The sequence below is a fragment of the Scatophagus argus genome, chromosome 18, assembly GCF_020382885.2.
Source record: "Scatophagus argus isolate fScaArg1 chromosome 18, fScaArg1.pri, whole genome shotgun sequence".
Taxonomy (NCBI): domain Eukaryota; kingdom Metazoa; phylum Chordata; class Actinopteri; family Scatophagidae; genus Scatophagus; species Scatophagus argus.
In genome coordinates this window covers 1,928,268-1,955,327 of record NC_058510.1, presented here as the reverse complement: position 1 = coordinate 1,955,327, position 27,060 = coordinate 1,928,268, and the positions used below count along the sequence as shown (strand labels likewise).

At 44.5% G+C, this 27,060-nt stretch overlaps 3 protein-coding genes across 11 annotated transcripts; 1 reads left to right on the top strand and 2 right to left on the bottom strand.

The window, feature by feature from the left end:
• Positions 1 to 1,467: 1,467 nt before the first annotated feature.
• On the top strand, positions 1,468 to 10,082 carry pck2 (phosphoenolpyruvate carboxykinase 2 (mitochondrial)). The gene is made up of 11 exons (XM_046371092.1): positions 1,468 to 1,807; positions 5,563 to 5,775; positions 5,865 to 6,049; positions 6,360 to 6,430; positions 6,533 to 6,668; positions 6,838 to 7,025; positions 7,243 to 7,405; positions 7,494 to 7,709; positions 8,101 to 8,238; positions 8,338 to 8,433; positions 8,595 to 10,082. Exons 1-11 carry the CDS (start codon positions 1,776 to 1,778, stop codon positions 9,062 to 9,064), a joined length of 1,908 nt encoding a protein of 635 aa, XP_046227048.1. The 5' UTR covers positions 1,468 to 1,775; the 3' UTR covers positions 9,065 to 10,082.
• LOC124049446 (sialic acid-binding Ig-like lectin 13) lies at positions 9,902 to 15,942 on the bottom strand. Of its 5 annotated transcripts, none has more exons than XM_046371094.1 (9): positions 15,698 to 15,942; positions 15,566 to 15,602; positions 13,307 to 13,393; positions 12,695 to 13,078; positions 12,245 to 12,562; positions 11,903 to 12,157; positions 11,627 to 11,705; positions 11,311 to 11,350; positions 9,902 to 10,670 (listed from the first exon to the last, which is right to left on the bottom strand). In XM_046371094.1, exons 2-9 carry the CDS (start codon positions 15,591 to 15,593, stop codon positions 10,446 to 10,448), a joined length of 1,416 nt encoding a protein of 471 aa, XP_046227050.1. In that variant the 5' UTR covers positions 15,594 to 15,602; positions 15,698 to 15,942; the 3' UTR covers positions 9,902 to 10,445. The 5 variants fall into 5 exon arrangements, with proteins under 5 accessions (XP_046227050.1, XP_046227049.1, XP_046227051.1 ...); XM_046371093.1 differs by lacking the exons at positions 15,566 to 15,602; positions 15,698 to 15,942 and adding exons at positions 13,476 to 13,575; positions 13,912 to 14,082 and having other exon boundaries at positions 13,307 to 13,388; XM_046371095.1 differs by lacking the exons at positions 15,566 to 15,602; positions 15,698 to 15,942 and adding an exon at positions 13,912 to 14,065.
• Positions 15,943 to 17,011: 1,069 nt separating this feature from the next.
• On the bottom strand, positions 17,012 to 25,981 carry LOC124049448 (vascular cell adhesion protein 1-like). 5 transcript variants are annotated; one of them, XM_046371102.1, is made up of 9 exons: positions 25,840 to 25,981; positions 21,848 to 21,884; positions 19,588 to 19,674; positions 18,976 to 19,359; positions 18,526 to 18,843; positions 18,190 to 18,438; positions 17,664 to 17,754; positions 17,532 to 17,568; positions 17,012 to 17,351 (listed from the first exon to the last, which is right to left on the bottom strand). In XM_046371102.1, exons 2-9 carry the CDS (start codon positions 21,873 to 21,875, stop codon positions 17,298 to 17,300), a joined length of 1,248 nt encoding a protein of 415 aa, XP_046227058.1. In that variant the 5' UTR covers positions 21,876 to 21,884; positions 25,840 to 25,981; the 3' UTR covers positions 17,012 to 17,297. The 5 variants fall into 5 exon arrangements, with proteins under 5 accessions (XP_046227058.1, XP_046227056.1, XP_046227057.1 ...); XM_046371101.1 differs by lacking the exons at positions 17,012 to 17,351; positions 17,532 to 17,568; positions 17,664 to 17,754; ... (3 more) ...; positions 19,588 to 19,674; positions 25,840 to 25,981 and adding exons at positions 21,352 to 21,667; positions 21,980 to 22,070; positions 22,505 to 22,759; ... (2 more) ...; positions 24,191 to 24,272; positions 24,433 to 24,546; XM_046371103.1 differs by lacking the exons at positions 17,012 to 17,351; positions 17,532 to 17,568; positions 17,664 to 17,754; ... (3 more) ...; positions 19,588 to 19,674; positions 25,840 to 25,981 and adding exons at positions 21,353 to 21,667; positions 21,980 to 22,070; positions 22,505 to 22,759; ... (2 more) ...; positions 24,191 to 24,272; positions 24,504 to 24,563.
• Positions 25,982 to 27,060: the final 1,079 nt, after the last annotated feature.

Below are 27,060 nucleotides of genomic sequence, written 5' to 3'. Positions count from 1 at the left end.
CACTTCTGAAATATCACTGTGTTTGTCTGCTATATGATATATTTAACTGAAATTGCTGATCCGAACAACCAATGATTTATAAAGGAAAATCCTGAAAATGATCAGGGGTGCCCAAACTTTTTCATACCATTGTACTTGGTTTAAGGTGACGTTGAGTTTGAGGTTCAGGTTAAAGTCAGGTTAAGGTCAGGGTTAGGGTCAGGCAAGCTGTGGTTTTGGTCTGAGTAAGTCTGCAGGAAGTGAATGTAAGCCTATGTAATGTCCCCATTGGGCATGAAAACCTGCACAGCGTGTGTGCGTGTCGTCCACGCGCTGTGAGAGTCTCTCCGGTCGGCTGCTGACTCTGCAGACGCTATCGAAGAACGCCAGGGCTGAAGCTGAACCATTACGTCGCTCTTTATCTCCGGCATGCAGCTTATTCATGAGGCCGAGACCCCACCCCCTGTGTGTGTGTGTGTGTGTGCGCCCCTCCCCCACTTTGCAGACATTAACAGGAAACTCACTGGAGCTGGAGCCTGGCCTGCACTGTGCTGTTGGTGTAAACTGCTGGCTCGCGTCTGAAAGCAAAACCATCTCGGTGGTAAAACAAGCTTATCGATGTTGTAAAAGTCAGCATTATGATAACATCCTCCCACAAGATTTACTGCAGACCTCCAGCCTCACAGCCTGTGACGGTACAAGACGAAGAGCTCAGGAACATCAGATGAATTTCCCAGTGTCTCAGCTGTGAGGACGTGCTGCTGGGAGGCTTTGAATGGATGAAGGAGGCACTTAGTGAATCGAGAACATAATGACCAGATGAACGGATGATGGAAACGTCAAACTTCAGCACGAACGTCTCAGTCGTGGCTCAGTTTTAAACAGAACAAATGAAAAGTGCATCAGTTTTTCTGTCCCGATGAGGAAACACAGCAGGACTAACGTGAACCACACTGAGACCTGAGGCCTACTGACAAAACCACGAATAAGTCTGAGGGCCAAAATGTGCTCGTGAATAAACAATCTTGTATCTTCCTAAAACAAAACAACCCCTCCTGCTTTTCTAAAACGACCTGCCATATTTGTGAGGTGTTCCCCACAGTTTGTGACCCCTGTGCCGCTGGAGGAAACCAGACATGCTGCAGTAAATGTGATGTGAAGGAGGATCAGCCTGAAACCCGAAACCTCCCGCTCCCACACGCAGCTTGAGGCCGAGAGCTTGATGCCAGCTCCTGCTGTCCCCCTTAGCCAGGCCGGCTTCCGCACCACCGCCAGCCGTACTTCCGGGTTGTGTCTCCGCGCTGCTTCCCGCTGGCTTTTTGATGCAGGAACTCTGGAAACTTGCATCAGCCGCCGGAGCCAACACAGCGACATGGACACGACGTGCAACCTGATATTTAAACTTTAAAGCCCCTCCTCCTCCTCCTCCTCCCCCTCCTCCTCCTCCTCCCCCTCCTCCTCCTCCTCCCCCTCCCCCTCCCCCTCCTCCCCCCGAGCCGAGCCGAGCCGGGACGCCGCCGGTTGGAGCCTGACAGAGCAGTGAGCGGCGTGAGGACTTTGTGGACGCTGAGGTCGACACCATCCGGTCCTGCTGACATCAAGGTGCATCTGTGTGAATGTACACGTCGAGCAAAGTGCAAGGTCCCCTCGGAGCGCAGATACGCGCTGCGTCCGGCTCTGAGCAGCCGCTCCTCACCGTCCCTCCTCGGCCCACGTTCATGTGCCTGCGGTGTTGTTTTGTTTGTTTGGCGCTTTTATTTTGTATCAGCTAGTTTTATTCCTTTTCTGCACCGAAGATGTCCTGCATGTTGCTGGGAGTCATCCGCAGGTGAGTGACTTCGTAGTTGGGATTTAAATCGCGAACTAAACGTTTGGTCAGGCTGAAGTTTTCTCAGTGAATATTCTTCTTTTTAGTCATTTTCTTTTTACTTTTATTGTACACACGTACAGAAAAGCAACTTCCGGTCCTTCTTATTTAATATGAAGCTCTTTCATTGTTCAGTGTCCACCACTTGTTGAACGTCTTTTAGCTCCAGTTGGTTTATAACTCAAACATTAAAATACACGTTTGTCTTCTGACGTTTCCTCAGTGAATCTTGGTCATTTTTTTAATGCATACAGAGAATTTGAAACGTCCCAACAGTTTTCTCCCTTTCCGGTGCCGATCCTGATACCTGAAGCTTGTGATCGATCCAAACCGAAACGTGTCTGTGCTCTTACTGGCTTCGATGTCAGGGAAATCACTGAAGTTGCGTACAGTCGAACGGGACGCTGCAGACGATCAATAAACAAAGTGGGAACTGATCACTTCATTGACTCGTTTGATCGACGCTCATCAATATGAGAACAACAAGTCCTGTGTGTCCATATGAAGGTCTTAGGGATGATGTCCACTCGAGCTGCAGCTGCTGGTCGATCAATCAATCAGTTGATCAAAGGGACGTTAGGTGCCAGATTTCAGTTGTTTTTCAGACAAAAATGTCACGTTTGATCCTTAAATGTCAGGATTTGCTGCGTTTTTCTTTGTTTTTTTGTGACGTAAGCGAAGAGTCTTTGGGTTTGGGGCTGTTGGTTGGACATTAGGAGCAACTTGAAGGCGTCACTCTGGGAAACTCTGGAAAGCATCTTCTACAAACCACAGACTAGCCGATCAATCGTCAACAGGTTCGTCCTCAGCTGCGGTCCTGGCGTCCACCAGCAGAAACGTTTTCTGTCTTGGCTTTCCAGCACCAAGCTGAATGCATAAGGAAGCAGAAAGGTTTCCTGTGAGACGTGAGGCCATCGCAGCATCGTGACCCAAGCGTCGACTGTCAGCTTCTTCCTGCTGACGGAAACTCGTCAGACTTGATCTCAATGTGAAGAATTGTGTGTGTCAGTATCAGCACAATCAGCACCTGTGTGTGTGTGTGTGTGTGTGTGTGTGTGTGTGTGTGTGTGTGTATCTATACATATATATTTTCAAAAAAGGGCCGTCTTTCTGCGTTCCTTCTCCCCACTTTTCTCCTTCTAGGCCTTGTGATGACACCTGGTCAGGTAGGGACTCGGGGGTCGGTGTGATGCCCTCCACGGCCTTGTGCAATTGCTTTTATTTTGTCATTAAGGATGCATGAGAGTTACTGACAGCAGGACGGCTCTTGTTCCTGTGCATTTTGTTTGGATTTCCACTGCAGGGGCGATTAATTAATGGCCGGACTCGTCGCCGCCGTGTTTGCTCGAGCGTGTTGCGTGTGTGCTCGATGTACAAAGTGTGTGAGGGCAACGCATGCAGCACGTGTGCATGTTCTAAGTGACGGCCTGGCGTGCATGTGTAGACTCTGCCCTGAAGAGGTCCACGTGAAGGGAGAGGGCGTGTCTGGCAGTGGTGTGTGACGATTGGCTTGCCGATCTGGAGGTGTGTTTGCGGGAAAAGTTGCACCCAGGGCAGTTGATGTAATGTCAGACTTATATGTTCTTTAACTCCCAAGTCTCCCCTCTGGATCATGTCCCAGAGTTAAACATCTGCAGCCCTGAAGCAGGCATGCCTGTCCTCATCGGGAGCGGGGGATGGGCTGAGGAATGGGCAGGCGGTCACAAAGGCATGAGTGGATGAATGGCCGCAGGAGAAATAAGGAGCAAAGGTCACCAGAGTCTGTTTAGGATTTCCAATATTGTGGCTTTTTTAATGCAGAGAAGCACGAACGAAGCTGCTAATCCAGTCTTTCTGCTTTCGTGTTCTGTCTCAAGTGAGCCGCCGCCCAGTCTGCAACAGGCCAGTGAATAATCCACTTAGTTTCTGTTTCTTAATTACAAATCCAGTCATCCCCTCTCCTAATCACACTGGAGATAATATTCAGAACCAGCCGAATAGTTAGAGTAATTAGTGGTGAAGAGGATGATTGGAAGTGAAGGAAATTGATTTACTCTGTGTGTGTTTGTGTGTGTGTGGGGGGGGGTTAATGAGACTGGTTCATCTAAAATCACAGATAAGTGTGACTCATCAGTTTCATCTTCTGTGGCTGCTACTTTATTTTTCAGCTCTGACTCGTGTCTGCAGGTTTCCTTCCTGAGAGGCGAAACCCGGGGCAACAGAGCCCCCCCAACCCCCTGATTTATCAAGCTCACTTGTTGTAGTTCTGATGAGTCAGAAGAGCACAGCAGCCTTTCAACCCATTCAGATGTTCTCTCATCTGGCCTGTGCTGGCTGAGCAAACGGGTTCATGATTAATGGCTCCCTCACCAGTGGTTAAACAGCCTGCTGCAGGTCACCTGTTCAGAGGGAGTTTGGACCCTGATGGCTCTTTGCCCTCTCACTGTACATGTTATCTTCAGCTGGCGGCCTTCATCTGCTCCCACCAGATTTACGTGTGTGTGTGTGTGATGACACACTCGCTGCAGCCAATTGGAAGCCGTGTGTCAGCACTTTGCCTCTGAAACACCAAAGTGGACGAGTGTGATTTGTGTCCCCAGTCAAATTAGCCTCTGAGGCCTCTGTATTTTAACAGCTTGTGTAGCCTCAGCCCCCCCAGTGGCTTCTGTTTGTGAATTTCGTGCCGTTGACAAACAATAGACCGGCTTCCTGCATGCCTCTCTTTATGTGGAGGAGTGTGTGTGAGGCTCTCGGACCGCATGCCCGTGGCAACAAATGCATCATCAGCGCTGTCACATGAAAAGCACACGACTCCCAATTTGTTGTGTTATTTAAACTGGCCTGTGCTGCCTCGTGACTCCCATCTGTGGTAACATCTACAGCTCCTCGTCCCTCTGACGTTTTAGTCGTCATTGAAATGCATCAGTGTGTCAATCGGGCAGATCACCAGAGATTTAGTAGTCGATAAAAACGTGAAAGTGAAATTGTACAATTCTTGATACAAAACAGTAGATGTGATGACGGTAGCCGACTACGAGCTGAGGTGACGTGTGGTGATGACGTTTTCACTTTCTATCTAAAAAGTGTGACATCACAGCAGTGAATAAGGAGCAGATCAGTCTCAAAGATAACGCACAAAAGCAGTCAAAACCGCAGAGAAGTGAACGCAGCAGTAAGGCCGAACTCATCTTGAACACCAAAACAACCTTTGCTCTGTTTTCTGGTCAGATCACTCGAGTGTCTCCTGCCTGTTGAATAAACCTTGTCCGGTTTGGACGTGTCTGTTTTCTGACTCATGATCGCCTGTCGTCTGTAAATTCAACAGTAAAGCAAAGTAGGGAGCGGATGAACGGCGTCTGTTGAGGGACGGGGAGAATCAGGCCCTTGTAGTGTCGTTTCTCTGCATTTGGGAAGAACCTCGTGCGACAGGTCTTGCAGAATAATATCTTTTTCACAGGAGTGCACGCCACACAATGGACCATTTAATTAGTTGATTAAAATGATCTGCATCGTACGCGTCATTCCATTGTGTTTGTGTCGACTTACGCTCAGCCACAGGACATTATCAGAGTAACCTGCCTGGCCGGACTCGTAAACCACATCAGGATCTCTCTCTAAGCGACCGGTCCTGTGTGACGCTTTGGTCACAGAAAGATTATTGCTGAAAAAAGCACATCATGTGTAGATGGACATCCTCTGATGAAAGGGTTAAAAAAGACAGAAATGTTCTCTTTCAGACATGGTGGCGTCGGGGCGAGCGTCGGGGTTCGCTCCCTGGCCTCCATCCCCTCACTGCCCCCGGCGGTGGCTGATTTTGTGAAGGGAGCGGCGGATGAATGTAAGCCCTCCAATGTGCATGTGGTGACGGGGACGCCGGAGGAGACCGCCAACATCCTGGCCGGTCTGGAGAAAGAAGGGATGGTGAAGAGGCTCCCCAAATATGAGAACTGGTAAGGGCTCACAGACACGTTCAGTCGAGTGGTTCATATTTAAATGGCTTTTTCTGCATCAGGCTCTTGATTCCTGCTCTGTTTTCCAGTTGGCTGGCACGAACAGACCCAAAGGACGTGGCTCGGGTGGAAAGCAAGACTGTGATTGTGACCAAGAAGCAGAGGGACACCATCCCCATCCCCGCTGGAGGCGTGAAGAGCCAGCTGGGCAGCTGGATGAGCGAGTCGGACTGGCAGAGAGCCAGAGAGGAGCGTTTCCCCGGCTGCATGGCAGGTGTGTTGGAAATGAAACGTGTTGCCAGGAGATGTGTGTGTGTTTCCCTTTGAGACCTTTGAATGGAGAGATTTGTATCTGAACTACAACTGTTTTCCATCCCAATTTAAGTTCAAAAGTACACTTCGCCACAAATATCACATGAGTCTGGACAAACATGGATGGAAACTGCAGCTTGACTGCTGTGCAAAGACACGTCATCCATCTTTATTCATATCAACCACAATTATCACAATAAACCACTGACCAACTGCTTTCAAACAAGACATGTTGTCAACGTGTTGTCCGTGCCTCTGTGTCCTCTCTGTAGGTCGGACCATGTATGTGATCCCCTTCAGTATGGGTCCTGTAGGCTCTACTCTGTCTAAATATGGTGTCCAGGTACCCGCCTGTGCTCCTCGACACAATAAATATTCTACTGAACAACTCACCTAAAGTCATGGGTTGTAGATCAGGATGATAAACGTTTTGTTTTCCTTTAAGGTGACAGACTCACCGTACGTTGTGGCCAGTATGGGGGTCATGACACGCATGGGCGCTCCTGTCCTGCAGAAACTGGCTGAGGGAGTGGACTTTGTCCGCTGTCAGCACTCTGTGGGACGACCTTTACCACTCAAAGGTACTAACTCTTAAAGCCTGGAGTTGTCTCTTCAACTCCTCTCCTTCCTGTCCTGGTCCCATCACTCCATCCACCTCTCTTCCTGTCATCTCTGGCTCTTTTTCCTCATCTCTTCTCCATGATTGACTTCACTATCCCTCTCATCCCTTCTGTGTGTGTCTCTCTCCAGCCCCTCTGGTCAACTCGTGGCCCTGTAACCCAGAAAAGGTGCTGATATCACACCTGCCAGACGCCAGGCAGATCATGTCCTTCGGCAGCGGCTACGGAGGAAACTCTCTCCTGGGGAAGAAGTGCTTTGCCCTTCGCATCGCGTCCCGCATCGCCAAGGATGAAGGCTGGCTGGCTGAGCACATGCTGGTGAGTGAACTTTGCTGCCGAAAGCTTGCTTGATGCACACTTCTCCGTGGTGGTGAAGATGATCATTTACTGCTGTCAAAACCTGAGACTTTTGTGTGTTCAGCATCCCTGAAATTATACATGAAAGAGAGAACAACACAGCAGTAATGGACCCTCTGGAGCCTCTTTGAGTGCTTTGTCCTTAGCAGAGTTACTCACTGCTCTCCCGTCTTGGCAGATCCTGGGTATCACCAACCCTCAGGGGGTGAAGCGTTACGTGGCGGCGGCCTTCCCCAGTGCCTGTGGTAAAACCAACTTGGCCATGATGAAACCAGCTCTTCCCGGCTGGAAGGTTGAGTGTGTGGGCGATGACATTGCATGGATGAAGTTCGACAGCCGAGGTGAGTTAGAGGAGGATGGCTCACGCACAGATACGACCACAAGTAGTAAAGCCTCACGTAAAGCCTGATGCCCCGTCTGTCTCTGCAGGTAAACTGAGGGCCATCAACCCAGAGAACGGGTTCTTCGGCGTGGCTCCAGGCACCTCAGACAAGACCAACCCCTACGCCATGGCCACTATTGCCAAAAACACTGTGTTCACCAACGTTGGTGAGACCAGCGATGGAGGAGTGTGGTGGGAGGGCCTCGACCCCCCTCCAGCCGGGATCACCCTCACAGACTGGCACGGCAAAACCTGGAAGAAAGGTAGCATCAGGACTCCCAAGACATTTCTAAAGACACTCTTTCTCATGAATATTCAGCAGTTTTTCTGAATTTTAGCTTGGATCATGTGTGTTCTTTCTCCCCCTCTGATTCTTAGCAGATTGCGGACAAAAAAACTGCAGTATCACAGAGTATACACATATAAAACTTTAAGAAACAGTCTGTGACACACTAAAGTGTTATTTTTATCCTTTTCATCACAGACCTTCTGAATAAATCAAACTGACACACTGTTTAAAGGGAACAGCTTTAAGTGTATATACTGCCACCTAGTGGTAGACCAGAGCAGTGCAGCATGAATCATGGTATTCAGATGCAGGTGTTGACACAGCATTGAAGGCAGAATAAACTGATGTTTCCTCTGTGTCAAAAGGAAGCTCGACTCCGTGTGCTCACCCCAATTCCCGCTTCTGTGCCCCGGCGGGTCAGTGTCCAATCATTGACCCGCTGTGGGAGAGCGAGGAGGGCGTTCCCATCGACGCCATAATCTTCGGCGGCAGGAGGCCGGAAGGTTGGCACTGCTTTCATTTAATGCACATCAAGAGTTTTTCTCTAAATGGTTGTAGGTGGTATTTCATGACTGCATTTGTCTGACTTAAAATGCTGTCAGGAGTCCCTCTGGTCTACGAGTCTTTCAGCTGGCAGCACGGAGTCTTTGTCGGAGCCGCCATGAGGTCCGAGGCCACGGCAGCTGCTGAGCATAAAGGTACAGACACACACCTGATTTTCAGACTTATTTACAGACTTGATAGTGTTAGTGTTGACTCGTTTTTAGATCTTGTCTCATCACTCGTAATACATCAGACACTACAGAGTTGTCCCATTGACTGATTAGTGAGATGGAACAAAGCGTTTCTTTTCCTTCAGGCAAGGTGATCATGCATGACCCCTTTGCCATGCGGCCCTTCTTTGGTTACAACTTTGGAGACTACCTCGCTCACTGGCTGAGCATGGAGAAACGAAAAGCCCCCACTCACCTGCCCAAGATCTTCCACGTCAACTGGTTCAGAAAGGACCCGGCGACCGGCTCCTTCCTCTGGCCGGGCTTTGGTGAAAACGCCCGCGTCCTGGAGTGGATCTTCAAGCGTTGCAGCCGGGAGAGGGAGGACGAGGCTGCCAAGAAGAGCATTATCGGCTGGCTGCCAGAAGATGGCGCCATCGACACAAAAGGTCTGAGCGGCAAGGTGGACATGGGTGCCCTGTTTGATGTGCCCACGCCGTTCTGGCAGAAGGAGACGAAGGAGCTGAGAGCCTACTTCACTCAGCAAGTTGGAGCTGATCTGCCGGCTCAGGTGGAGGCCGAGCTGAAGGCGCTGGAGGACAGAGTGCACAACTGAAACTACCGACAGGAAACGGCGAGGTCACTGACGACGCACGATTCAGACCATCAAAGTGAAGTCACTGGCTGGTTAACAAACACAAAGACTTTAATTCTGAACCAGGTTAGCTGAAAACAGTTTTGGTTTTATCAACCAGAAACAGAGATTGGTTAAGCTGGTTGAGATGCCTGGCTGACCGTTTCATGGAAACATCCACCTCCTCTTTGGGTTTCACAACATGTGCTGATATGCCAAAAAACATGGCAGCGGCTGCCAAGAGGCAGTCCTTAACTGTAGTTTATGTTAGCAACAGTTTGATTTCTCTCTGCTGATGTTATTCATTGACAATTCAGAAATGCGTTCAGTCACCGGTTGAATTAAAAGCAACATCTCGGGAAGACCAGCAGCCATCAGGACTTAACTTTCTCAGTGCATGCAAAGTCAGTCAGTGACTCTCGTCTTTTCTCTTTCGTGAAGAGAAGCCTGTTAGGAATTAACTGACAGATATGGAACTGGAGGAGAAGCTAATAATCTGCAATGCAATACCCACATTTTGGACACTATTTCAGGGAGGTTGGACTCTCGACATGAGGGGTGGATGGAGAGAAGCTTCAGTCAGAGGACCTGGCATGGTGCTAAAGCACAGTCGGCACAGAGATAATGTTTACAAGCTAAAGCCCAAAGAGTTCATTAAGGTTTTAAAGCTTTTAAGTGAATTTTAGCACCAGCTCTTTTGATACACTAATGACTGAGTCTCATTAAATGCAATTTATTTTAAATCGATATTGGAAAATATCAACAGTCATTAACTCAAAACACTGTAGCAGTCGTCCAGTGGGGCTGAGCATTACTATGCATCATTCATTCACGCATTTTTGTTGTTATGATTGTGATTAAATCGTATGATTTCAGGTGATGTTTACGCACAATATGTGAAATGTTGGACCAATAAATGTGACTGAGATTATTAGGTATTTTTAGAAGACGTATGCTGAGGTTTTTATTTCAGTGCAATGAATAAATATCTCAAAATGCAGAAACCGTCTCATATTTATTCTTGAAGCAATTCAAATACAAATGAAAACATAAGAACACAGGAAGTGTTTTCAAAGTGTGTAATAACTGCGGTGTACTACAGTGTGCTGGTAATGTGTTTGTGTATATTTAGGACTTTGAAACTCACACATGCATCTGACATGCAGATTATCAGTGACACAGGAACAGCAGTCTGAGAATAAACATGAGCTGATGATGTGACTGATGACCAAAGTGTCTGAGCGATGGGTTGTAAGCGGTGAAGACTTTCCTGTCAAGGTTACAGTCTTGTTCTACATTAACTGAAAAGTGAAAAATAAAGTTACACAATGAACCCAATTCCACTGTGGTCACAAAGCAGAACTCATTTTTTCTTCACTTGAGAGTACAGATCCTCTAGTTCGCTAGCAGTCTGCTGGAGGGGCAGTTTGACCTGTGCATACAGCGTGTCCTCCTCCCGTCCACTGTCCTCCGCTGAGTCAGAGGACAGTCCAGGCCTCTGCTTGGAAAAGCTGATCTCTCCATAATGGATGTTTTCCTCTGGATTGTTAGATGGCATTTGCAGAGCGAGCCCCTCACCTCGTTGGCTCTGAAAAAATAAATGTTGTGTTGTTGAGCTGAATCCTTCAGAACTGAACAGTCACAGATTCATCAAAAGTCATTTGGACAAATTGGAATCTGGTCTTTGACCGTGTGACAGCATTGCCAAAAGACAATCTGAATACTGATGCAGTTGTGCTTGATCACAGTGCAGCCTTTAACGCTGTTGAATATCGGGTCACATCTTGAAGACATTGTTATCTTGTTTCCATGGTGACCACTAATTTGTGTTGAGGAGTCCCCCAGGGTTCGGTTCTCGGGACTCTTTTATTGAACCGCAGAACTACAGACCCAACAGACTCACTGTGTCAGTTTGCAGAGCAAGTAATGCAACTTATTTCCTTCAGTTAAATCAAGACAAGACAGCAGCTGAAGCTGAGGAAAATCTCAACGTTCTTGCTGAGGTTGATTCAAGAACCAAAGGCGAGAGCCTTTAGGAATCAGCAATTCATTGATCAGTTACTACGTTTGTTTTTGAAAGATACTCAAACAGCAACTTATTTTAACACATTTTGCTAATCTTTTATAAATGTTTGAAGAACTTTATCTTACATGGAGAACGTGTCTCAGGTATAAAGACTCACAACAAACAGTTCAGTACTGTACAGTGAAGTTCAGTATTTTCCCACCTGTGTCTGCTGTGGAGTTTGATGTTTGGACCGAAACCACCTGGAAGACATCAGAGAGCTGTCACACTGTGTTTCAGGTTAAATACGGGAGTCAAGAGGACGTCCAGAGAAACCAGTGGAGGACTGACATTATTTCAAAGTGTGATCAGGACAAAGGACAAAGTGATCATACTTCTGTTTCCCTTTTCAGGTTTTAGAGTCACACATTTTAATCAGTACAAAAGTATAAACGTAAGGAATCTGTTGGTGAAGAAATAAACGAGACAGAAAGATCACATCCTCATCCACTGGCTCACCATGAACATGCGATACTCACCAAAGACAAACTGCAAGAAGGATGAGTATGATGAAGGTGAGCCCTCCGAGACCCAGTTGTACAAAGATGTAAGAGTTCTCTGTTCATCAAACAAAACCAGCACAACAACACCCAGTGACTACAATGAGACAGAAGTTGGATGTAGACATGGAAACATACTGATGGGCTTCTTATTTGCAGTCATTTTCATAAATGGAGTAAAAGTGTTTTAAGGGAACTGAAACAAATAAAGCAACACAGAAGTAGAAATATTATGAACTGCAGTTCAGTATTTACCTTCAATATCAATACGGATTGTTGATGAGTGATTGCCAAGCTCATTTGTGGCCACGCAGTAACAAACTCCTCCTTCTGTCACGTTAAAGCTGTAAAAGTGTCCTTCAGATACCAACGTGGGTCCATCTTTGCTGATCCTGAACCAGCTGAAGCTGACAGGAGGCTTGGCTCTGCTGGAGCAGGTCAGGTTCACCCAGCTACCTGCTGACACCAAACCTGATGGACTGATGGACACTGAGGTGTCCTTGGGAGCATCTGAGGACAAATGTGAGATGAACTTTATTCATTAAAGCCACATGACATCATCATGTGCTGACAGGAAACAAACTGTGGTTGTCTCACATGACACACTGAGAATCTTTGTCTCCTGGGCCGTCCTGACATCTTTTCCTTCATTCACAGGATATGTGGCAGAACAGGTGATGTTGTTTCCATCATGTTGGTCTGACAGAGTGATGGTCTCCTGGATTTTAGTTGTAAAGGTTCCATCTGCGTTTTCCTCCATGTTGTTGCGAGCGTCTTGTTGGAGACTCCAGGTGAGTTGAGGAGGGGAGTGTGGACAGGGAGTGACAGCTGAGCAGGTTATAGTGACAGACTGCTCCTCCTTCAGATCACCTGAGATCTCACCTGAGATGTCAATTCTGGGCCTCGGAGGAGAATCTGTGCTTTGCCAAAGTTTGACCGTTTTAATGTCAAAGCGTAACAGCAGACTCAGTGTTTAATCAGAGTTTAGATTCGTGACAAAGAGAAAAACAACAACATGACAGACTGACAGAAAGAAACAAAACTTACCTTGAACTCTTATTTGAACAGGATCACAGGAAGCTGTCGCCACGACTGGTTGATTCTCAGCTCTGAAGTAGTACGTGTCTGTGTACCTTGTTAATAAACTGGAAAACAGAGTGGTGCAGTCTTTCTCACTCAGGTTTCCAGTAATCCTCATTGGATAGGTGTTAACTGTCCCACTGCTGTTGAAGATCACATTGCCTGGTGTGCTGCCAAAATCTGGGTTACTTTTAATCCACACTCCAAAGGTTTCTCTCCTGCTGTCAAACTCTTGTTCTGATCGAAATGTAAAGTTACATGGGATTTGCAAACAAGATCCACTCAGTGCTTCCATCTTCTTTGGTGCAGTAATGAGGAGGTGTGCTGGCTTAGGACAAGCAGCCAAAACACCTGTAAAATGAGTTTCATCGTTAACTAAATGTGTGACAAATCTGCATGATACACTCATGATACACAAAGCAGCAGCTTGTTGCTTTGCTGTTGTGTGTAAAACATGACTTTTCAGTCAGAATATGAACAGCTGGTAAAAGTAACTCTGTGTGCACTGCTCTTCCTGCTTTATTTCAGATTGTTAATGATTAACGTGTCCGAATCAAAGTGACAGAACAAACAGCTCACCTGAAACAAAGAAGACACTCAGTAACATGTTGGCTGTCAGCACATTCACAGACACGACTGCAGTGACCCTCATCATCTGCATCTGAACTAAAGAAACACAGCAAAATAAAACAAAAACCTCTTTGAGTTTTAAAGTTGAAACAAGCACAGCAGGAACATTTGACTTCACCAAACGAGTCTGCAGCTGAAACGGAGAAACGGTTTGTTTTAAATCAGGCAGTTTGTGAGTTTCAGCAGACCAATCAACGCACTTCTCTGACAAGTTGTTGCTGTGCAAACAGATGTGGTTCAACCTACAGATCACATGACTAAAATACTCAATAATAATCTTTATCATTCGTCTTGTTAGCAAACTGTGAATGAGGAACTCAGCTTTTGTGCATCTTAAACTGTCCAGAGTGCAAATGACTTCTCAGAGATTATTTTCACCACATAACTCACTGTTAGCCTGTATGTCTTATTTTTTCTTGTGGTAAATATTATGTTAATCACAATGATGACATATTTAAGAAAATGTATGGCAACATATAATGAGGTATTGATAGTTAACAGGTACTGAGCCTCCATGGAATCACATCATTTTGGGGAAACTGAGGCACTTCTACCTGCAGCTGCTCATGAACAAGACCTAACAGCAAAAGATAAAGTGACTGGGACTGAAGAGGCAGAGAAAGAGACGTTTGCTTCCCTGGAGCACATGTACAGCGAACACTGCTGTCTAATCCAGACCTGAACCTGTTTGTGGATGAATTGGCTTCACATGAAGCAGAGACAGGGAGGAATCAAACTGGATTCACTGTGGTGGCTCACTTTGAAGCAAAAACCGCACAACTGTGGGCAACCACTTTGTCAACATACACATCAGTCTTTAAAGCCCTCATGTAAACTGGCAAGGATCAAAACGGTTAACATCCAGACAAACAACAGATATGCCTTTTGGATGGCACATGATTATGGCGTTTTGTGGCAAAGCAGACAGTTTCTAACATCACCGGGCAAACCAGTCGCACTCTGAGTTGTTGTAGGCTGTTCAGCTTCCAACACAGCTTGCAAGATGTGAATGTGATGCTCACACTAACAACAGCCAGTTTAACAGGGCAACGCTAACGTAGACGCTACTGCAAAGGCAGCAGCAAAACAGGAACTGAAAGCTCAAAGCGTCTCTAAGCTTAACCACCACTGATGCCCACAGCTGATTAACCCAAATGGTAAACCATTTTTCGTCCTTCAATTGGCTGGCGACCAGTCCAGGGTGTACCCCACCTCTGGCCCGCAGTCAGCTGGGATGGGCTCCAGTCCCCCAGTGACCCTGATGGATAAGCGGTAAAGACAATGAATGAATGAATAAACCATCTTTTGTAGTTTTTCTCCCCTTGTAGTCCGTTTAGCTTTTCATTTGCCGTCTTTGTCTGTTTTCCCTCCTTTTCTGATTGTATGCTCGTCCCCTGTTGGTCTCACCTGTGTCTTGCTACCTCCTCATTTATATACCTGTCCTGTCCCTGTGCGTTTTCAGGTTTCTGCGTTCCCTGCGTTCTGTGCTCCCTGTGTTCCCTGGATCTGCCACGTTTCCTATCTTACTGTGTTTCCCATATGAGCTGCCTTCCCTGCGTTCTGTGCTGTTCTTTCTTCTGTAATCCCTCAATCTTCTGTGCTGTTCTTTGGTCCTCTGTGCTCTTTTACATTTCACATACAAAACACATGATCATTAATATGATTTAATGTTGGCATTAATAAAACTCCCTCACACTTTCTGCTTCATTTGAATCGACTTTATTTCACTTCATTTTTACATGCAAAGAACCACTGAGGCAAAGAAAAATGTAACAGGAAGTGTAAGAATGACATAAATCAGCTCAATCACAGGCAAACTAACAATGAAGCTGCAGTATATATTTGTGCTAAAAACAATCATCTGTCCCATTTGTACTCCATCATTTGTTCATCTCACTGATCATCTCCAGAGTCTTTTCAGATTTAAGACAGAGAAACATTCCATTAATGGTGGACATGTCTTTCTCTTGTCCTTCATGACGCTTGAATCTCAATCACTCTGTTGACGTCGTCTGCTTCGACTGCCTCCTGATGAAATGAAACAACACACGGAGAGAGTTAGAGCTCTGCAGTGAGTTTAATGCTGCTGAAAGAGAAATGCCAGCAGCACCTGGAGCTCGTCTTGCTAAATTGAAGCCCAATATGAAGTGAGATTAGCTCAGCTTACTGTTCAAAGAATAATGCACCTGTCCTCGTCTACTGGCTTACCTTCACTGGTTTGTGGCAGCATCTCCATCTAAAGCACCTGACAGAAAAGGAGATGGAATGAACAGACGTGAGTGAAAGATGAACTCTAAACTTGAGCTGCAAGTCGTCATATCATAGAAAAGTTAGTCTCACCCCTCAAAGATGAAGAGTGTACTGTAGAGCATTATGATGCCCAGGATCTTCACTGTAACGTAGACGTTAACCCCAAACGACTTTGGAGGACCTGCAATAAGACCTTCATGGTCACCTTCTCCTTCATGGAAAAACTTACTGAGTTACTAAGTTACTGCTGAACTTTAATTCCTCCTGTTAATGTAAACTACACCACAAACCACAACCTTAAGCATGTTGGTCTTTCCTCATAAACCAAAATAAAATTTCTACCATAAAACGTTGGAAGTCAAATTGACTCAAGTGAGCATCTTTCAGAGCATCTGTGCATCACGGCGTCCTCACAAAACTAAATTTAATGAACAAAGCACATTTTATTCATCAATGAATGATGTCCAAACACCACTTGTTATGATGTTTGGTTCTACACTTTTCCCTTTTATTTCAATACTTATTTCAAACAAAAGCAAAAAATAATTTGCTGCTAAACCAAAAAAACAAAAAAACAAAAAAACAAAAACAAAACCAAAAGATTCATCTCAGTTCAGCATTTATTTAGTGAATGTGATGCTCACACTAACAACAGCCAGTTTAACAGGGCAACGCTAACGTAGACGCTACTGCAAAGGCAGCAGCAAAACAGGAACTGAAAGCTCAAAGTGTCTCTAAGCTTACCCACCACTGATGTCCACAGCTGATTAACCCAAATGGTAAACCATTTTTCGTCCTTCAATTGGCTGGCGACCAGTCCAGGGTGTACCCCACCTCTGGCCCGCAGTCAGCTGGGATGGGCTCCAGTCCCCCAGTGACCCTGATGGATAAGCTGTAAAGACAATGAATGAATGAATAAACCATTTTTACATAATTTTATGTTTGTGTGCTAAGTTGACGTATAGCAAAGGCCATGAGTTTGAAACGTTTCATTTCATGTTTCATTTTGTAGTTTTTCTCCCCTTGTAGTCCGTTTAGCTTTTCGTTTGCCGTCTTTGTCTGTTTTCCCTCCTTTTCTGATTGTATGCTCGTCCCCTGTTGGTCTCACCTGTGTCTTGCTACCTCCTCATTTATATACCTGTCCTGTCCCTGTGCGTTTTCAGGTTTCTGCGTTCCCTGCGTTCTGTGCTCCCTGTGTTCCCTGGATCTGCCACGTTTCCTATCTTACTGTGTTCCCCATATGAGCTGCCTTCCCTGCGTTCTGTGCTGTTCTTTCTTCTGTAATCCCTCAATCTTCTGTGCTGTTCTTTGGTCCTCTGTGCTCTTTTACATTTCACATACAAAACACATGATCATTAATATGATTTAATGTTGGCATTAATAAAACTCCCTCACACTTTCTGCTTCATTTGAATCGATTCATTTATTTCTCCCTTGGAAATCAGACATTTTTACATGCAAAGAACCACTGAGGCAAAGAAAAATGTAACAGGAAGTGTAAGAATGACATAAATCAGCTCAATCACAGGCAAACTAACAATGAAGCTGCAGTATATATTTGTGCTAAAAACAATCATCTGTCCCATTTGTAGTCCATCATTTGTTCATCTCACTGATCATCTCCAGAGTCTTTTCAGATTTAAGACAGAGAAACATTCCATTCATGGTGGACATGTCTTTCTCTTGTCCTTCATGACGCTTGAATCTCAATCACTCTGTTGACGTCGTCTGCTTCGACTGCCTCCTGATGAAATGAAACAACACACAGAGAGAGTTAGAGCTCTGCAGTGAGTTTAATGCTGCTGAAAGAGAAATGCCAGCAGCACCTGGAGCTCGTCTTGCTAAATTGAAGCCCAATATGAAGTGAGATTAGCTCAGCTTACTGTTCAAAGAATAATGCACCTGTCCTCGTCTACTGGCTTACCTTCACTGGTTTGTGGCAGCATCTCCATCTAAAGCACCTGACAGAAAAGGAGATGGAATGAACAGACGTGAGTGAAAGATGAACTCTAAACTTGAGCTGCAAGTCGTCATATCACAGAAAAGTTAGTCTCACCCCTCAAAGATGAAGAGTGTACTGTAGAGCATTATGATGCCCAGGATCTTCACTGTAACGTAGACGTTAACCCCAAACGACTTTGGAGGACCTGCAATGAGACCTTCATGGTCACCTTCTCCTTCATGGAAAAACTTACTGAGTTACTAAGTTACTGCTGAACTTTAATTCCTCCTGTTAATGTAAACTACACCACAAACCACAACCTTAAGCATGTTGGTCTTTCCTCATAAACCAAAATAAAATTTCTAACATAAAACGTTGGAAGTCAAATTGACTCAAGTGAGCATCTTTCAGAGCATCTGTGCATCACGGCGTCCTCACAAAACTAAATTTAATGAACAAAGCACATTTTATTCATCAATCAATGATGTCCAAACACCACTTGTTATGCTGTTTGGTTCTACACTTTTCTCTTTTATTTCAATACTTATTTCAAACAAAAGCAAAAAATAATTTGCTGCTAAACCAAAAAAAAACAAAAAACAAAACAAAACCAAAAGATTCATCTCAGTTCAGTATTTACCTTCAATATTAATTGATGTTGTTTGGCTGCCAAGCTCATTTGTGGCCACGCAGTAATAAACTCCTCCTTCTGTCACGTTAAAGCTGTAAAAGTGTCCTTCAGATACCAACGTGGGTCCATCTTTGCTGATCCTGAACCAGCTGAAGCTGACAGGAGGCTTGGCTCTGCTGGAGCAGGTCAGGTTCACCCAGCTACCTGCTGACACCAAACCTGATGGACTGATGGACACTGAGGTGTCCTTGGGAGCATCTGAGGACAAATGTGAGATGAACTTTATTCATTAAAGCCAGATGACATCATCATGTGCTGACAGGAAACAAACTCTGGTTGTCTCACATGACACACTGAGAGTCTTTGTCTCCTGGGCCGTCCTGACATCTTTTCCTTCATTCACAGGATATGTGGCAGAACAGGTGATGTTGTTTCCATCATGTTGGTCTGACAGAGTGATGGTCTCCTGGATTTTAGTTGTAAAGGTTCCATTTGCGTTTTCCTCCATGTTGTTGTGAGCGTCTTGTTGGAGACTCCAGGTGAGTTGAGGAGGGGAGTGTGGACAGGGAGTGACAGCTGAGCAGGTTATAGTGACAGACTGCTCCTCCTTCAGATCACCTGAGATCTCACCTGAGATCTCAATTCTGGGCCTCGGAGGAGAATCTGTGCTTTGCCAAAGTTTGACCGTTTTAATGTCAAAGCGTAACAGCAGACTCAGTGTTTAATCAGAGTTTAGATTCGTGACAAAGAGAAAAACAACAACATGACAGACTGACAGACTGAAACAAAACTTACCTTGAACTCTTATTTCAACAGGATCACAAATATCTGTCACCACAAGTGGTCGATTCTCAGCTCTGAAGTAGTACGTGTCTGTGTAACTTGTTAATAAACTGGAAAACAGAGTGGTGCAGTCTTTCTCACTCAGGTTTCCAGTAATCCTCATTGGATAGGTGTTAACTGTCCCACTGCTGTTGAAGATCACATTGCCTGGTGTGCTGCCAAAATATGGGTTACTTTTAATCCACACTCCAAAGGTTTTTCTGCTGCCGTCAAACTCTTGTTCTGATCGAAATGTAAAGTTACATGGGATTTGCAAACAAGATCCACTCAGTGCTTCCATCTTCTTTGGTGCAGTAATGAGGAGGTGTGCTGGCTTAGGACAAGCATCCAAAACACCTGTAAAATGAGTTTCATCGTTAACTAAATGTGTGACAAATCTGCATGATACACTCATGATGCACAAAGCAGCAGCTTGTTGCTTTGCTGTTGTGTGTAAAACATGACTTTTCAGTCAGAATATGAACAGCTGGTAAAAGTAACTCTGTGTGCACTGCTCTTCCTGCTTTATTTCAGATTGTTAATGATTAACGTGTCCGAATCAAAGTGACAGAACAAACAGCTCACCTGAAACAAAGAAGACACTCAGTAACATGTTGGCTGTCAGCACATTCACAGACACGACTGCAGTGACCCTCATCATCTGCATCTGAACTGAAGAAACACAGCAAAATAAAACAAAAACCTCTTTGAGTTTTAAAGTTGAAACAAGCACAGCAGGAACATTTGACTTTACCAAACGAGTCTGCAGCTGAAACGGAGAAACGGTTTGTTTTAAATCAGGCAGTTTGTGAGTTTCAGCAGACCAATCAACGCACTTCTCTGACAAGTTGTTGCTGTGCAAACAGATGTGGTTCAACCTACAGATCACATGACTAAAATACTCAATAATAATCTTTATCATTCGTCTTGTTAGCAAACTGTGAATGAGGAACTCAGCTTTTGTGCATCTTAAACTGTCCAGAGTGCAAATGACTTCTCAGAGATTATTTTCACCACATAACTCACTGTTAGCCTGTATGTCTTATTTTTTCTTGTGGTAAATATTATGTTAATCACAATGATGACATATTTAAGAAAATGTATGGCAACATATAATGAGGTATTGATAGTTAACAGGTACTGAGCCTCCATGGAATCACATCATTTTGGGGAAACTGAGGCACTTCTACCTGCAGCTGCTCATGAACAAGACCTAACAGCAAAAGATAAAGTGACTGTGACTGAAGAGGCAGAGAAAGAGACGTTTGCTTCCCTGGAGCACATGTACAGCGAACACTGCTGTCTAATCCAGACCTGAACCTGTTTGTGGATGAATTGGCTTCACATGAAGCAGAGACAGGGAGGAATCAAACTGGATTCACTGTGGTGGCTCACTTTGAAGCAAAAACCGCACAACTGTGGGCAACCACTTTGTCAACATACACATCAGTCTTTAAAGCCCTAATGTAAACTGGCAAGGACCAAAACGGTTAACATCCAGACAAACAACAGATATGCCTTTTGGATGGCACATGATTATGGCGTTTTGTGGCAAAGCAGACAATTTCTAACATCACCGGGCAAACCAGTCGCACTCTGAGTTGTTGTAGGCTGTTCAGCTTCCAACACAGCTTGCAAGATGTGAATGTGATGCTCACACTAACAACAGCCAGTTTAACAGGGCAACGCTAACGTAGACGCTACTGCAAAGGCAGCAGCAAAACAGGAACTGAAAGCTCAAAGCGTCTCTAATCTTAACCACCACTGATGCCCACAGCTGATTAACCCAAATGGTAAACCATTTTTTCGTCCTTCAATTGGCTGGCGATCAGTCCAGGGTGTACCCCACCTCTGGCCCGCAGTCAGCTGGGATGGGCTCCAGTCCCCCCACGACCCTGATGGATAAGCTGTAAAGACAATGAATGAATGAATAAACCATCTTTTGTAGTTTTTCTCCCCTTGTAGTCCGTTTAGCTTTTCGTTTGCCGTCTTTGTCTGTTTTCCCTCCTTTTCTGATTGTATGCTCGTCCCCTGTTGGTCTCACCTGTGTCTTGCTACCTCCTCATTTATATACCTGTCCTGTCCCTGTGCGTTTTCAGGTTTCTGCGTTCCCTGCGTTCTGTGCTCCCTGTGTTCCCTGGATCTGCCACGTTTCCTATCTTACTGTGTTTCCCATATGAGCTGCCTTCCCTGCGTTCTGTGCTGTTCTTTCTTCTGTAATCCCTCAATCTTCTGTGCTGTTCTTTGGTCCTCTGTGCTCTTTTACATTTCACATACAAAACACATGATCATTAATATGATTTAATGTTGGCATTAATAAAACTCCCTCACACTTTCTGCTTCATTTGAATCGACTTTATTTCACTTCATTTTTACATGCAAAGAACCACTGAGGCAAAGAAAAATGTAACAGGAAGTGTAAGAATGACATAAATCAGCTCAATCACAGGCAAACTAACAATGAAGCTGCAGTATATATTTGTGCTAAAAACAATCATCTGTCCCATTTGTACTCCATCATTTGTTCATCTCACTGATCATCTCCAGAGTCATTTCAGATTTAAGACAGAGACACATTCCATTCATGGTGGACATGTCTTTCTCTTGTCCTTCATGACGCTTGAATCTCAATCACTCTGTTGACGTAGTCTGCTTCGACTTCCTCCTGATGAAATGAAACAACACACGGAGAGAGTTAGAGCTCTGCAGTGAGTTTAATGCTGCTGAAAGAGAAATGCCAGCAGCACCTGGAGCTCGTCTTGCTAAATTGAAGCCCAATATGAAGTGAGATTAGCTCAGCTTACTGTTCAAAGAATAATGCACCTGTCCTCGTCTACTGGCTTACCTTCACTGGTTTGTGGCAGCATCTCCATCTAAAGCACCTGACAGAAAAGGAGATGGAATGAACAGACGTGAGTGAAAGATGAACTCTAAACTTGAGCTGCAAGTCGTCATATCATAGAAAAGTTAGTCTCACCCCTCAAAGATGAAGAGTGTACTGTAGAGCATTATGATGCCCAGGATCTTCACTGTAACGTAGACGTTAACCCCAAACGACTTTGGAGGACCTGCAATGAGACCTTCATGGTCACCTTCTCCTTCATGGAAAAACTTACTGAGTTACTAAGTTACTGCTGAACTTTAATTCCTCCTGTTAATGTAAACTACACCACAAACCACAACCTTAAGCATGTTGGTCTTTCCTCATAAACCAAAATAAAATTTCTACCATAAAACGCTGGAAGTCAAATTGACTCAAGTGAGCATCTTTCAGAGCATCTGTGCATCACGGCGTCCTCACAAAACTAAATTTAATGAACAAAGCACATTTTATTCATCAATGAATGATGTCCAAACACCACTTGTTATGCTGTTTGGTTCTACACTTTTCTCTTTTATTTCAATACTTATTTCAAACAAAAGCAAAAAATAATTTGCTGCTAAACCAAAAAAAACAAAAAACAAAACAAAACCAAAAGATTCATCTCAGTTCAGTATTTACCTTCAATATCAATACGGAATATTGATGAGTGATTGCCAAGCTCATTTGTGGCCACGCAGTAATAAACTCCTCCTTCTGTCACATTAAAGCTGTAAAAGTGTCCTTCAGATACCAACGTGGGTCCATCTTTGCTGATCCTGAACCAGCTGAAGCTGACAGGAGGCTTGGCTCTGCTGGAGCAGGTCAGGTTCACCCAGCTACCTGCTGACACCAAACCTGATGGACTGATGGACACTGAGGTGTCCTTGGGAGCATCTGAGGACAAATGTGAGATGAACTTTATTCATTAAAGCCAGATGACATCATCATGTGCTGACAGGAAACAAACTCTGGTTGTCTCACATGACACACTGAGAGTCTTTGTCTCCTGGGCCGTCCTGACATCTTTTCCTTCATTCACAGGATATGTGGCAGAACAGGTGATGTTGTTTCCATCATGTTGGTCTGACAGAGTGATGGTCTCCTGGATTTTAGTTGTAAAGGTTCCATCTGCGTTTTCCTCCATGTTGTTGCGAGCGTCTTGTTGGAGACTCCAGGTGAGTTGAGGAGGGGAGTGTGGACAGGGAGTGACAGCTGAGCAGGTTATAGTGACAGACTGCTCCTCCTTCAGATCACCTGAGATCTCACCTGAGATCTCAATTCTGGGCCTCGGAGGAGAATCTGTGCTTTGCCAAAGTTTGACCGTTTTAATGTCAAAGCGTAACAGCAGACTCAGTGTTTAATCAGAGTTTAGATTCGTGACAAAGAGAAAAACAACAACATGACAGACTGACAGACTGAAACAAAACTTACCTTGAACTCTTATTTCAACAGGATCACAAATATCTGTCACCACAAGTGGTCGATTCTCAGCTCTGAAGTAGTACGTGTCTGTGTACCTTGTTAATAAACTGGAAAACAGAGTGGTGCAGTCTTTCTCACTCAGGTTTCCAGTAATCCTCATTGGATAGGTGTTATTTGTCTCACTGCTGTTGAAGATCACATTGTCTGGTTTGCTGCCAAAATTTGGGTTACTTTTAATCCACACTCCAAAGGTTTCTCTCTTGCTGTCAAACTCTTGTTCTGATCGAAATGTAAAGTTACATGGGATTTGCAAACAAGATCCATTCAGTGCTTCCATCTTCTTTGGTGCAGTAATGAAGAGGGGTGAATTGCCAGGACAAGCAGCCAAAACACCTGTAAAATGAGTTTCATCGTTAGAATAGAATAGAATAGTGAATAGAATAGTGACATATTTTGTCATTGGAGGGAACTCACTCCAACAAAATTCATGCTCTGCATTTAACCCACCCAAGTGACGTGCACACACACACACAGCAAACCCGGGGCAGTGGGCGACCACGTGCAGCGCCCGGGGAGCAGTGGGGGTTAGGTACCTTGCTCAAGGGTACCTCAGCCATGGGCACCAGTACGGGGAATCGAACCAGCGATCCACCGGTTACGGGGCCGACACCCTAACCGCTGATCCACAACTGCCCCGTTAACTAAATGTGTGACAAATCTCAAATACACTCATGATACACAAAGCAGCAGCTTGTTGCTTTGCTGTTGTGTGTAAAACATGACTTTTCAGTCAGAATATGAACAGCTGGTAAAAGTAACTCTGTGTGCACTGCTCTTCCTGCTTTATTTCAGATTGTTAATGATTAACGTGTCCGAATCAAAGTGACAGAACAAACAGCTCACCTGAAACAAAGAAGACACTCAGTAACATGTTGGCTGTCAGCACATTCACAGACACGACTGCAGTGACCCTCATCATCTGCATCTGAACTGAAGAAACGTCTCAAGATTTTAATCAAAGCATCTTTTAAACAAATCATTCATGTTGTCTTAAAGCAGGTTCCCTTTTGTTCAAAATAAAAAACAAAAAATCTCTCTGCTCTCTGAGTTAAAAAGCTCAAACATAAACAGCAGTAACATCTGACCTTCCCAAACGAGTCTGCATGACTTGTATGTCCAGCATATGTAACAAAAGTGACAATAGATGAATACTTGCTGTATTGTTGAGACTCTTTGTGCTGCATCAAGTGAGGAATCTGTTGTGGTTTTGGCAACATGCAACCTGACAAATAAATACAGAAGATCTGTGTTGTTTTGGATATCCTTAAAAGGTATTAAACGTTCACTTCCCTGACAAGTTGCTGTAATATAACAGCCAAGAGACATGTTTCAACACAGATCACATGACTAAAATACTGAATTGTCTTCACTCTTCCTGTTAGCAGCCTGTGAGGAACTCAGATTTTGTTGCATCTCAAACTCATCAGGGTGCAATTGACTTTGCAGAGAGAAATTTCACCACATGACTCACTGTTAGCCTGTGGGTCTTAATTATCCTTGTTGGAAATATTAGTGAGTACATGGACACTTCTCGGCCTTTGGGCTAAGACAGCGGTCGCCTCCTTTCGGTGGTATTTCTTTTGCCTTCCAGTGGTATTAAGGTATTACCAGCTTTGTTTTTGGAGGATATTCCCCTGGGCAGCCGCAGTCTAGAGGTTGGAGAAGCGGCTTGTGATTGGAAGGTCGCTGGTTAGATTCCCCCACCGGATGGTCGAGGTGTGGTGGATTGATAATGTCCCCACCCCCCATTAGCCAGCTGATGTGCCCTTGAGCAAGACACTTAACCCCCAACATATGCTCCGGGGGCCAAATGCTCCCCGGGCTGAACCAAACGTCCCCAGGCGCTTGATGCAGCCCACTGCTCCTGTGTGTTTCACTGCATGTTGCATGTTGCATGTGTGGTGTGGTCAGCGATGGGTTAAATGCAGAGAAGTAACTTCCCAGCTTGAGATTAATAAAGTAACTTAAATAAACACAATTCTGGACCACATGATGAAGACATTTTGTTGCAGAGAGCTGTGTGAAGATCCCACACAAACACTTCTCACCAGAAACAAAAAACAACTTCCCTGTTTACTTTTAGCTCTCAGCTTTATCTCAGTTTTCTGTTCATGACTTTTGGTGTATACATACAAGATACAAGATACAAGATAGGTTTATTTGTCACACACACAATCATACACGGTAGAATGTGCAGTGAAATTCTTTCTGTCCCTGCTACCAAAAAATAGGTAAATAAAAAATGTAAATATTGCATATTAAATATATAACATATTATCACACATCATTACAGATTAAAAACACCATCAAATATTGTGAAAACAACAACAACAACAAAAAAAAACACAAGGTACATTTGTTTCAGTGGTAGTTAAAGACTGAACCGTGAAGTGTCTCAGCTTCTCTGTGGAACTAATAAAGGATATCTAATAACACAGCCTCACAGCTAATGGGTCAACTCATTCTTAAGTAAGACAAAGACGTTTTCATACCTGATGGCAGCACAGAGCAAACATTTGATGTGAAGTCCCACCACCACACTGCTGACAGTGTTGTAATGTTTGTAATGTGTACGTGTACAGATAAGTCAGCTGCTAATTTTAACCACATGCACTGAATCATACCATAAAACCAGATGCTTTAAAGAGATATGACGGAAATGAATTCCAGGCTACTTTCCTTGTCTTGCATCCTCACAAAGTAAAGCCGTTAGCTTTTAAATATTAGTATTTAATTATTAGCATTTAACTTAACGGTTCAGTGTGTGGGATTTAGTGGCATGTAGTGGTCTGTTCACAGATCACATGACTAAAATACTGAATTGTCTTCAGTATTTGTTTTGCTTCACTCTTCCTGGGCTAACAGGAGGTTTGACGTTTGACTTTACCAAATGAGTCCACAGCTAAAATGGAGAAACGGTTTGTTTTAAAATCAGGCTGCTTGAGAATTTCAGCAGACACACTCCCCATGACAAGTTGCTGTAATATAAAAGCAAACAGACGTATTTCAAACTACACATCATCTGCATTCTTCCTGTTAGCAAACTCTGAGGAGCTCAGCCTTTACTGCATCAAACCCACACGACTTCTCAGAGATAACTTTCATCACTTGTGTCACTGTCACTGTTAGCTTTTCATCACAGCAAGGACATATTTGAGAAAATGCATAGAGACAGATGGAAAATGAGGACATTTATTATACACTCGTCAGTGTCCTTTGAGTCAGTTGGGAAGCAGAGTTGTGGATCAGAACGGGTGGAGGTTTTTTCTTGCTCTTCTGTCATTGGCAGACATTTGATGTCACGCAGGCAAAGAGAAACAGATTTTTGAGCCTTTGACTTCTGCGTAGACCACCGATGAGGACTGGACCTGACAGAACCACAGGATGAAGATATTTTAACAGGACACAAACTGCCATTTCACTGTAGTAAAATGAGAAATTTCCTTTTAGTGACACCATGATAATGATAAAGCACCCTGTGATTGGCGAGTGTATTGGTCACTGGTATAATTTCCTTATACATATCCGTAGTAGTACTGTAGCCAGTAATGATTTTACTGATACTGATCGCACATTTCTTTACACTGCATAATATTTAAACACCTGCATGATTCTTGAAGCACAGAAAGTGTCACTGCTCTGATGATCAGATGAAGATTTATTCTTCCCACCTTCCATACACGACTGAAGCGACTGTCCATGGCAGTTTGCAT

Bases quoted from the DNA above. Each gene is read 5' to 3' on its own strand.
- pck2 (XM_046371092.1), top strand. From the start codon at position 1,776: ATGTCCTGCATGTTGCTGGGAGTCATCCGCAG. The intron at 6,050-6,359 runs GTGTGTTGGAAA...TCCTCTCTGTAG, and splicing joins TTTCCCCGGCTGCATGGCAG to GTCGGACCATGTATGTGATC. The intron at 7,710-8,100 runs GTAGCATCAGGA...CTGTGTCAAAAG, and splicing joins CGGCAAAACCTGGAAGAAAG to GAAGCTCGACTCCGTGTGCT.
- LOC124049446 (XM_046371093.1), bottom strand. The intron at 11,706-11,902 runs GTAAATACTGAA...TTTGATGAACAG, and splicing joins AATCCGTATTGATATTGAAG to AGAACTCTTACATCTTTGTA. The intron at 11,351-11,626 runs GTGAGTATCGCA...GATGTCTTCCAG, and splicing joins CTTCTTGCAGTTTGTCTTTG to GTGGTTTCGGTCCAAACATC.
- LOC124049448 (XM_046371101.1), bottom strand. From the start codon at position 24,531: ATGCAGCACAAAGAGTCTCAACAATACAGCAAGTATTCATCTATTGTC. The intron at 24,273-24,432 runs GTCAGATGTTAC...TCTTCAGTTCAG, and splicing joins ATGCAGACTCGTTTGGGAAG to ATGCAGATGATGAGGGTCAC. The intron at 22,760-22,846 runs GTGAGACAACCA...ATTTGTCCTCAG, and splicing joins AAAGACTCTCAGTGTGTCAT to ATGCTCCCAAGGACACCTCA.